The sequence below is a fragment of the Stylophora pistillata genome, chromosome 1, assembly GCF_964205215.1.
Source record: "Stylophora pistillata chromosome 1, jaStyPist1.2, whole genome shotgun sequence".
NCBI lineage: Eukaryota > Metazoa > Cnidaria > Anthozoa > Scleractinia > Pocilloporidae > Stylophora > Stylophora pistillata.
Window position 1 is genome coordinate 46,979,036 of NC_142519.1, and position 11,456 is coordinate 46,990,491.

An 11,456-nucleotide genomic window follows, 5' to 3' on the forward strand; every position below is an offset into this window, starting at 1 on the left:
AGAAGTAATTGAAAACCTTGCCACTCACTTCCCCGTTTCCAGCAACCGCACCAACTCAAGTTTTTGCTCTCTTTATTTGTAAGTGAAAAAAGTGGAAGTTGGTTAGTAACAAATAAAGGCTTAAAAATGCAAAAGGACATGTTTGAATAACTAATCGTTGTCTGGGAAAAAATTTATCGAATTCAAGACGCTTCACACACATTTTGGCCATGTTTAATTCTGTCGAAGAATTACATATTCTTCATAGAAAACAGGATGACACCAACTCCCAGAATAGGAATAAAACTGAGTGCTTGTGAAAGCTAACTTTAAGCTTTTAAAACGTCAAATTACTGTACCGCAGATGTTGTCACAGACATTGTGATATGCTCATTCATTCTTGATATACACCAAATATTAAGACCACAGCAAACAGAGAGTTGTTAATAAAGCTACATTCCACAAAGTTGTCGGCTTTTTCGTCCCAACAGCACAAACTTCCAATCCGAATTGCCTGACCCATCTTCGAACCGATGTGCGTCACACACACGATCTTGTATCGATCGAAGCCGAGCAGTTTGACTTGAGATTTTACTTCTTCCGAGATTTGCAGCGTTAAATCCCGACAAAACTTCGGATCGTAGCTCACATTTGCGAGTCTGTTGGCCAACACTTCTTCGGCGATTCTCTTGGCAGCAGCTGTGAAGGGATCGTGAGGTGAATAAATAAAAGTTTTAATTTATATGCAACGAGCAACCTTTCTTTAAAGAACTACTTACAACAAGACAACAAGAGATCCTTATAAAGTGATAAAAATCTCACTTAAAGTTCGATTTCCTGATGATAAAATTAATCAGCTGTTTCTGAATTAAGTTCATTTTCATGATTATTTTGTCATCTATATGAAATCATTATATTCAGTCATATTACGATATATTTGTGCATTATCATGGTTTTATTTTTTTTAAGGAATGTCGAGCGAAGATACTGAATGTTGAGTCGGCCTTTGATAACAGTTATTACAATTTTCTTGTCTCATATTTTTACCATCGTTTTGTCTACTTTTACCATTTCTTTATTTCTTCTTATGTCTTCAAAGTTTATTTCACATTTTCGTTCTTTGCAGAATATTTTTGCTTGCAGAAACCATCCTGAGAGACAGTATCTTTAAAATCCACAAAAGTCTTCCATACTAAATATTTTTAGGTCACGTGATTTCTTTCTCTTGTCATTCAACGTGGTTGTTCCATATTACATTCGTGAGGAACTGGAAGATGTGTAATTAATTGTTTATGAGGAAGTTGAACGCAAGACCAATATCACCTCCCTAACATCACTCAATGCAAGTTTACATAAATAATCTCACTTTACAGCCAAAATAAGACTGCATCAACACGCCTGGAATTAATATAAATAAGACTAAACAATGAAAATAACTTTTACCGGTTGAGAATTTCTTCAGCGGGTCGGGTCCTACACGATAGGTGTTCTCCAAAATGACAGTTTCCGCTTGGCCATCCTTTTTCTGCTCAGCCTCCTCAGAAAACTCTTCGTCCCGAATTGTACTTCCACTTCTCAGTCTAAGACCGTCATATCCTGACTCCTGGTTTAGGGGAGCTTGTGGTGGTTTCTTAACGAAGAAGCTTCGGATCGAAGGAAGCCCAAGGCTAGCCCTCTTAGATTTTGTTTTGGTCGGTTCACCTTCAGGCGCGTCCGCCATGTTCGAACTTTCGATTGCGGTCATGGTAATTCGTCACTAAGGTAAAGCAATCGATCCCAAAATGTCTTTCGCAATCTTTCTTTCTCGCCGGACGTAATAACGATAGAAAATTCAATAATCACAAAAGCGAACTGAAAAACAACGACTTGGCTTCTTTTCAAGATTAAATGATGCATAAACTCGCGCTCCTTTTGTTTGCAACAAGAAAACATGTCAAAAAGTGATAATTGATGTTCGATAATTGTCTCCTACGAAATTAACTTCAGAAAGTCGGCGTTTTGTGAAGACACGGAATAACTGCGCTAATTATAACTTCTTTCTTTTTTGCGCCGAAAGCCATTGAACTGAGCAATTATTAAACTAATAAATACTATAGCGACGCTATAACACCGTGAAAAAATAATCAGATAAAGCGATAAGAAACAAAAGCTGTCGAAACAATCGAGTGTCTTTCGCCTTGATTGTGTTGTCGACAAATCTTTAAAAATCAGATATGAGAATTTTGCGTTCAAAAAGGCTTTCCTCCCAGTTTTGTTCTGACAATGACTGAGAAGTCGCGTAATAATCTTGCTCTGATTATCAAACCCGCGAACGTGTGAACATCATCAAAACGGCGGTTACGTGGGGAGGGGGGGGAGGGAAGGGAAAATATCACCAAAATGTCCATTATCTGCGTGCGGGGGGGAGAGGAAAGGGGTATGGACTTTACAAGAGTCTGGTCAGTAGAACACAATGATACAAAACCTAACGCCAATAAAATTGCTTTTATCATTTATTATTACATTTAGCTTTAAATAACAGCACTTCTGATTTTTTTAGAAACCATTTCTGAGTTTCTATTATTCAGCGACAAAAGTCACCATCTGATAATAAGTTCTCTTAACAACCATAGAGACTAACAATCTTTACGTTTCGCTTGAAGAATAAAATACTGACCTCAACTCAAAGAGAAAGATCAAAGAAGAAGAAAACAGTCGATCTAGCTGATGAGGTGATACCTACATTCGCCACCATCTCACAAGGACAAAATATGGCAACTAACAAATTCACCCCAGAGCAAGTTCGCCCCCAATCACCCGGTAACTATGGGGGCGAATTTGTTTCACGTTAGGGGGCGAAATTGCAATGGAAAGAGATCACCATTGACCACAACATGTCCATCTTCATCAAAGTTTGGAGTTTGGAGTTTAAGTCAAGCATTTATTACGATGTAGGATTAGGTCACTGCGCATAAGAAACTTATTATGGGTATGATCTTGGACGACTGTTTGCACGGTATACTCAGCCATCCTTTAAATCCCTGCAGTGTTAATAAAAAAATTCCTTTCCTTACTCTACATGCGTCGCTTTTATTATAATACGGCAAATACAATAATAAGCAAATTATTATACTACCCATGAAAATCCTTTGCGTCTGATTGGTTCAGAGAGTGTTGCTAGTTTTCTAGACCAATCATAGAAGAAGAAATCCATCTCACATCATTTTTTAGACTCAAGGTATCTTGTCCTCAGGGAGCAATGTCATATGTACCTCACGTGTTGCTATATGTTTTGGAGGAGAATAAAAGGACTTCCCTTGTGATGAACACGTGTTTACAATTCGCGAGAAAAGATTGGCTATCCCCAGATATTCGTAGAATCTCGGAAAAAAGTGATGTTCTCTTTTGGCAAATGGGTAACACAGGTAGTTTTCTGTAACTTGAAGAAACAAGCGTTTTTCTTTGCGTTGGTGGATGTGATTCCTCGAGGACCGTTTGTTCGTTAAATCAAAGTTGTACACGAATTTGTAAATAATAGTCTAAAGAGGTCGTATCCCACGGTTATAATTCAGATTTATGAACAGTTAGCAACAACAACTTCTACATGTACACTGCCTTTTTTTAGTAAATACATGATTCTTCTCCAACTAACCAACAAACGTCCCAGAAAGCTTCAGACTGAAATAGATAAATTCAGAACTAATTTTTTTTTCGTGTACGATCGCCACCTTTAAGAGATTTTTTGTCATAAAAAGGTTTACTAATTGTACTGTTATCAAATACGATAGCTATAGAATCAGTTATTCTTGCGGGTTAGTTAAATGTAAACATGTTTCTATCCTAATCAGAATAGACAAGAGAGAAACTCGTAAATATGGTAATGCGTCTTAATAAGTAATTTGACCATTTGGGTTTTGGAATACGATGACCTGTGGATAAACAGATCAGTTAGATTTTTTAATTGTAATTTTCTTCAACTTTCACCCAAACTTAGGGTTGCTTTAATAATTTTCGTAATACAATAAAAAGGCTTCGCAACAACTGCAGTAAGGTAATTAGGGAAAATTAAATTAAACCATTTTGGATTTTTCTACCAAATTTTGAGTTGTTTTCCAATTGCACTAGTGGCGCTCATAAACAAAATGCTACAGAATTTTTGGTCTTCCAAGTTTCACCAGTATCGTGGCCCAGATAATGCTGTTAAATATCCCTTAACTAAGAAGCAAGGCAATGCAAATGTCAAATTTCTAAGGAACTTGATTTTAAACATTGTCCAGCGTTGGCCTCAGAAATATCACCAATGTATTGAATTCCGCTCTCGCATTTTCTGCTTTGGAAATATTATAACTACTAGACCATAAACATTACAATTTCTTGTCTGGGTCTTCGCCGAGAGATTCTTAGTTGAAATCTCTATTGAAATAAATATCATTTATCATGGCCAGTTCCTTTTAAAGATAATGACAAAATGGATTTTATATTGAATCATCATAGTCATCACATAAATTGAATTATACTGAATATTATATTAATTTTTATTTACTCCAAAACTAACAAAGTGCGTGAATGTTTTCAAATCACTTCATAATCATCATAATCATCACATAAATTTAATTATACTGAATATTATGTTAGTTTTTATTTACTCCAAAACTAACAAAGTGCGTGAATGTTTTCAAATCACTCCTTGTGGTACTTGTATTTGGTGAAAAGCACCATTGCCAGAAAATCCAAATATTCGACCAATGTCAGGAGACTGGCGCCCAAAAAGAGACCAATCTGACCTCCCACGTCACCTGAAAATAAACGTAAGCACATACTTTAAGACTGGGTACGACTTCCGCCCTTAGTGTTCTCAGTGTCAGAGGAAACACTGCGCGTTGACCCAATTGTTAACGTGGTGGACTTTGGGTCGAGGGCTCTGAGCTCTAACCATGACAGGTATTCTGTTCTTGAGCATTACACTTTACTCTTAAAAGAACTCTCATCACTCAGGAGTATACCTAGGTTCAAGTAACCAGTCAGCGAAACCCGATATAAGAAGCCCATTGTAACTATCGCATCGGAACTGATGTTTTGTAAGTAATGTGTTGTAAGAAAGTTTATGAATTGTAAGAAATGTATGCCGCCGTGAATAATAATAAAAAAATAAAGAACTATAACAATAAGAAAAAGAAAAAGTGTTTCTTACCTAACAAACTGTACAGATCATAACTGGGAACCTGTCTCACGTCAGAGTAAGTTAAAGACTCGTAGTAAATCCTCAACTCCAAAAGGTTATCTCTGAAATTCAAGTAAAAATTCAAAACACAAGAAGTCATTTTATGCGTACCTAGGTTCATAGCAGAAAACACAAATACTCAAGAAAAATAGTTATCAGTGGTACATAATTTATCAAATTTGACTCATTCATCTAAGATCTAAAAATGTTTATTCCAAAACATACCTGTATTGTTTTACAAATGACATGAAAAAACTATTTATAGTCAATATGAGAAATCAAAAGAAACATATCCTAATCATCCTAGGAGCCCAGAGGATAGGGGAAGCGTGAGGCTTTTGAGCTTGCTTATTATTACATTGCTACTGTTATCATTATTATCAATGTCAGTATGATTAATTTTTACCATTTAATCATTGTTTGAATGTCAGTTACTCAATGTTTTCTTGAATCATCTTTCTCTTGTTGAACAGGGTACTCATAAGTACGTGGGACGGAGCAGGTTTTCTGTTTTGTTTGTGATTACAAATCTTCTGCAGAACTCCCTTCTTTATTCAACCTTCTACTGTATCAGAAGCCACATGTAGTGGCAGACTGCCTATTTTTCAAGACACGTTATGGTTGCGTAGGTGTATGCTACCTCCCTCTCGTCATCAGATACTCTCAAGTACTTCCAGGTCCAAAAACAACTCACACCAACAAGTTTCTGTCTCTGAAATGGCGTTTCGTGCTCTTTCTGCTGATGTTCAAACTTCTGCAAACAGGAAGATATGTACAAATGTACTCGTGGTTAGATATCTGACGTCACACTACCTGAGATATTGTCTGTTTTCTGAAGGCGTTCCTGTCAAATTTTTACGTTTGGATAGCAGCAGATCGGCGTAGGCATTGGCCGGATAGCGGGCGTACGACAACTGAGCTGAAAACTCCACGCTCTCACATGCCACGGGACACTTGTCCAACTTCTTGTCTTCGAAATGCACTGGAAGTTTATATACAGAAAGAAATTGTACAAAGGAACCTATTTCTTAAGAATCTAAAAAGGTAATACCTCCATTTATATCATGTATCACGATAAGTTGCAACAGCTGTAAAACCTGACTGATTCCTTTGTTTTGATGTTTGTTAAGGTTTTGAAACTGACCTGCGCAATGTTTGATAGTCTGTGACACGGCCCTAGTTACTAGCGCTGTAGGACGTGAGTTTCTATTGTGTAAGCTCTCCTAGGTTAAGGCACGAGCGTACCTTTGCTCTGCCACTTTGCAAGACAAATATACTTAAAAACAGTTTCTTTATTGCTTCGGCCAGAATAGTCAACAGCCACAAATGATGTACAAGTTCCCCCTTATCATGAACTATGTATTTTTTCAATAATAAGATGTATACATGTATATAGTAATTTTTATTTTATATCGGTAAATACGCAATTCAGTTCATGCTGTGAAGTATTTACCAATAAAGTATCTATCTATCTATCTATCTATCTATCTATCTATCTATCTATCTCTCTATCTATCTAGACCCGCGGAAAGATCTGGTACAAGCAGAGGAGGGGTCTGCCTGGCTCTGACACTCATCAGAGAGACTTAGCACCGCGTTTGCGTAGAAAGGCAAACGTCAGCTAACTCTTTCACGTCTCACGTAAATTAGCATGAACCTTACTGCTTTAGCTTCGCGAGAGCTCACGGAATGGAATGGGACCCGTCTTATGAGCGTGAGCTCTTGCAGCTGTCTACTGAAGAAAAGTGCTGTATTTAAAGCAATTTTACAATGAAACCTCATCTGCTCTTGTATGACTTACAGGAAATAGTCTTAGTACACTTTTTTCTGGCAGTCAAACTTCTACTCTGTGAGAGTAAAGGAGAAGAAAATTCCACGTCCACGGCAAACGCGAAACAGCTGACTTTCACAAAGGAAAGGCAAAACGCGACCGGCAAACGTGGAAAAATAGCGGAAAAATCGTGGTCCTCTGGTAACTCTTACTGTTCACATTTCACGTAAAAGTGGTGCTTAATCACTCTATGTCATTGCTAGATCTCTTACAGACTTCCGTCCAGCTCAAAAGGTTCTGCACTGTCGAGGAGCTTAGAATATAAACTTTCATCTTCGGTTTTTAGGTCCTTCGTAATAATTTTTCTCTTCTAACAAGGATTTAGGCCTTTGTTACTTGTAAAACTGGCTCAGTCTAAGATTGAAAACATATTGTTTTCCTACAGAATACATTTTAAACTTAAAACGAACGTTCTTGTCTAAATCAGTTTTTTTCATGTTCCTTGAGTCACGAATCGTCTTTGATCTGACATCAGTAGCTCTACTTCACAAACATTTCTTACCCCAAGCAGGCCACATGCACTCTTCACTCGTCTCGAAATCGCAGACGGGAATTCCTTCATCGGCTCCTGAATAATAAGGAAAATGAAACCAAAAATGCTTAAAAAGAGGTCAAAATTTGTTGCGGATTCACGAGGCGCAGCCGAGTGAGTCCATGACGTGTTGACCTCTATGATGACGAATAATAGTGTCGTGATAGTGTCTTCATTGTTCAAAAGATAAAATTACATATCTTACGTTACATTAAAAAAGGATGTAAATAAGCTTAGGTGTATCTCTAAATAAGATAAGTATATACGTAGAAACAAATACGAAAATCAAATACAAGAAGTACACTTTTACAAAGCTACATTGTACTTAAAAACAATTCTATTAAAAAATGTATTCTTAAAACGGTTCGTGCGAATGGCGGGTATTACAGGGGATTTATTTCTTAAATTATATCTCGTAATCTTGGTTTCAGGGAAGTAGACTCTAAGAGGGTGGCTAAGGATAGTAGAAACCTTGCTACAAATTTTGTGATCTTGCACATTATTATATTTGTGATCTCGCGAATATCGTTGATGATAAGCGTAGAGACCACGCTAAACCAGAGAACAAGCTAACTTCCTGAGCGGCGGGAAAATCACGGATGACTACGTCGCGAACGGTTTTAGTCAGTTCGCATCTGATTGGTAGGAAGGATGCACAAGGTTTTCAGGCCAATCATCACTGAACGGAGTAAGGCAAAAACAATCGCAACCTCTTATCTCTTTCAAAACTCAATTGAACATTGCACTTGTGGGGTAACGCGAAATTAATTGCTAATACTTGAAATGATATTGTTAGGAGATTGGACACTAGTCCATAGTATTATGGTATGTAGAGAGGAACCACGAGGAGAGAGACATTAAAAGGTTGAGTTGAGTTCATGTGTGCTCGTCTCTTCCCCGCAATAACAGATATCAATGTAGAATTCGCAAATAAAAATGTACTTACCAGGCATGAACCAATCACGGCACTTGCAGATTTCGACAACATATCGAGTCAGTTTGTCCAAGAAACATTTGGATTTGCTGTATTTGTCAAAAAAGCGTAGCTTTGGCATCCCGCAATTCGTTCGGTAAGGTGAAGGCAGGTTCGTGATCTGGAAAATATTTTTAACACACCAACAGTGAGCAAAATGGCCTGTGGCAGTCTGATTCAAATCTTTTAATTATATTCTGACCCTCTTCGCGACCGAGAAGCACCGTTTTTAAACAATAATCCATTGGAAAATCTATGGGTAAATGCAAATTTCAACAAGTGTAAAAACGAATACATTTATATACAAATAGCACAAATTAATAGACCGATCAGTAAATGAATTAATAAACACTAAAATAAATGTTTCAGGTGAAGTTTTTTAACCTTTCTTTGACTTTTTTTTAACCTAATTTTTTCAAATTTTCTCAACCAACTTTGACGAATTGGCAAAGTATCACTAATGTGAGAATGATTGAACTATAATTTCTGAAGTGTCCACTTTTATGCGGAAAAAGCAATGCCTATGTCAGCAACCATAGATTTATAGAATCAAGAAAACTCTGGACACTCTACTGTGCCGATAAATTATCTTCATTACCCCACCAATTGATTGACGCGGTTTGTGGCTAACCGCTCCAACTGGAAGATTTTTACATTTCAATTAAGAATCAAAATAAGAGATCTGGGTGATAATTTCTACTAAACACTCAAGCACGCAATACATTTTTCTTGAAAAAAAAAGGCTTTTTGGCTAAACGTTTCACTAACTATGGCCGCCTTGCTCTAAACGTGATTATTATGTTTACTTTCCATTGTCGAAAGTCGAAGCCGAAGACAAAACATAATTATTTCAAACAAAGACTTTCTCGCTTACAATCAAGAAAAGGAGGAAATGTTACCATTAAATCTTTTAGGAACAACTTTATAATAAAAAGTTAGGTTATTCAACTCCTACTATAAAGAATTGGACGTTAACAGTGTTAATGAAATAACAATTACCTTTCCTGTTTAATTAAAATATTAAGTAATATTGAATCATGTTGTTCTTGGCAGAGATTTCATCTTTCCAACGTCCCATTTGAAAATTTTTTCAACTAACTTTGACTTGTTGACAAAAGTATTACTTAAGGTGACAAATCTTGAAAAAGAGATTTTTAAACGGTACTGAAATACCACGTTTTCGTTAACGAGATCTTGATAAAATAAACTAAAAATAGCCGAATAGTGAGTTTAGGAAGAGATTTTGTATCGATACTTAACTACACAACTACAAGTGAATTAAACCTGAACACACCTTTCTCTTCTTTAACTCCATGTACGTCGTAAACCCAGGAGATACAGCTAAACCCTGCATTTTAACTGGAGTTTCATCCTGGTCGTGCAAAATTACCTTGAAGCCTGCGCTTTCAACAGCAAAATAGTAATCATAATGCTGAACATCGATAAGAAGGTGCAAGCCTTTGTCTTCACCCGTGCTACTCGTCAAGAGGGCCGAGCTATTTTTACCGGAGTTGAACGTGAAACAAACATCTCCATCAGCATTCTTAAACTCAGTAAAGTTTCCATGGCCACAATTTGAGTCTTTTTTCCAATTACATTCCAGAATCATTTCGTCAAGTTCATGCGCAGCATTTGAAAGTGTTTTTGTCATTTCTTCTCCTGAGATTTCTTCCTTTAGGTGACTGACGTTTTCTCCTTTTATTTTTTTTCTGAAATAGAACTCATGAAAACGAGTTCCATTCATTTTGGAGAAGCGGGCATCGTTGTAATTGCAAATGGTAACTGCGGGAAACACCAAGCTGTTCTCGTAGACAATAAGCGTAGTAGTGGTAAAAGGGAATTGAAAGTAATTGATAATGCTGTCGGTGCTCTTCTCGAAGAATAACGCAAATGCCCCGAGTAGCAGTAAAGTCCATATTATACGGCGCACAGGTGGGTTTCCTGAGAAGCAAAAGTGAAAACCATGCAATGTGCAAGAGTCTAGAAAGGACACCCACAATTCATTAATCTTTTCGCACTTTTTCTTTTCATCCAGCAGCTTCTTGCAGCTTTCATAATCGTTGTTCTTCTTGCATTTCTCGTAGTCGCTCTCAGGAAATCTCCCTTCAAACACAGAAGGCCAAGTGGTTTTCAACGCTTCCGTCACGGCCAACTCTTTGCCACTCGTCTCCGATTTGATGTACACCACAGAAATGTCCTTCTTGCAGTGATTGCAAAACGCATACACGTTGTTAGTTCCCGGGCTGAGCTTGTCGCCACCTTTGATGAGAATCTTAACGTCCCCCGCCTCTTCCGCAGAGGAGTCGTTCTCGTTGAACACGTTCGACATTTCGTTTTGCCTTTGCCCCAGCAAAACAGCTGACCTCAACCAAAATACCAACTTACGGAAATCTCCATGCAAAGCAGAGATCCAAAATTGAGGAGCTTTGCTAGAACGTTGTCATACACAAAGGCCAGGAAAGGTCATTTAAACCAAAACCTCGACATATCTTCGTATATAAATACATGTTGGCCTTTAATTGAATCTATCTCGGGTCTGCTTGGATGAGGTGCACAAAACCAATCAGATATTGTATTCAGTGCACCATACCTGTTATTCTGCCCATTAAAACTGAATTTGCATGTAAAAGGGAGTCATAAATTAAGATTAGAGGCGTTGTTTATTTCAAGGAATAACGAAGACATACAGGTGGTAGAAAACCAAGAATTACCGCACATGTCACCCTGTGACTTATTTCCCTCCAATCTAACGCAATTTAGCAATGTTTTATTTCTTCTCTCTCCACAGCGCAAGGAAAAGAGTTTCTAAGATATATACTCATATCTAGTACATTAAGAAAAATCACCTACAACCATTTATCATTGTTGACACTGATATCCGTATTTTCAAAATACGTGATTTATTTCTCTTGACATATTTAAATTGTGGTCTAAAAGTGAA

At 37.3% G+C, this 11,456-nt stretch overlaps 2 protein-coding genes across 2 annotated transcripts; both read right to left on the reverse strand.

Annotated features, from left to right (window-relative positions):
* Window positions 1–197: 197 nt before the first annotated feature.
* Window positions 198–1,849, reverse strand: LOC111340121 (dynein light chain Tctex-type 5). The gene is made up of 2 exons (XM_022946909.2): window positions 1,423–1,849; window positions 198–678 (listed from the first exon to the last, which is right to left on the reverse strand). The coding sequence occupies exons 1-2, from the start codon at window positions 1,721–1,723 to the stop codon at window positions 374–376; spliced, it is 606 nt and encodes a 201-aa protein (XP_022802644.1). The 5' UTR covers window positions 1,724–1,849; the 3' UTR covers window positions 198–373.
* Window positions 1,850–4,407: 2,558 nt separating this feature from the next.
* Window positions 4,408–10,989, reverse strand: LOC111340116 (acid-sensing ion channel 1C). Its single transcript, XM_022946904.2, has 6 exons — window positions 9,810–10,989; window positions 8,489–8,636; window positions 7,513–7,578; window positions 5,993–6,161; window positions 5,150–5,241; window positions 4,408–4,754 (listed from the first exon to the last, which is right to left on the reverse strand). The coding sequence occupies exons 1-6, from the start codon at window positions 10,842–10,844 to the stop codon at window positions 4,639–4,641; spliced, it is 1,626 nt and encodes a 541-aa protein (XP_022802639.2). The 5' UTR covers window positions 10,845–10,989; the 3' UTR covers window positions 4,408–4,638.
* Window positions 10,990–11,456: the final 467 nt, after the last annotated feature.

Bases quoted from the DNA above. Each gene is read 5' to 3' on its own strand.
- LOC111340116 (XM_022946904.2), bottom strand. From the start codon at position 10,844: ATGTCGAACGTGTTCAACGAGAACGACTCCTCTGCGGAAGAGGCGGGG. The intron at 8,637-9,809 runs GTGTGTTCAGGT...AATATTTTCCAG, and splicing joins TGGAGTTAAAGAAGAGAAAG to ATCACGAACCTGCCTTCACC. The intron at 5,242-5,992 runs GTAGTGTGACGT...CTTGAATTTCAG, and splicing joins GAAAACAGACAATATCTCAG to AGATAACCTTTTGGAGTTGA.
- LOC111340121 (XM_022946909.2), bottom strand. From the start codon at position 1,723: ATGACCGCAATCGAAAGTTCGAACATGGCGGACGCGCCTGAAGGTGAA. The intron at 679-1,422 runs GTAAAAGTTATT...ATCCCTTCACAG, and splicing joins GCTGAAGAAATTCTCAACCG to CTGCTGCCAAGAGAATCGCC.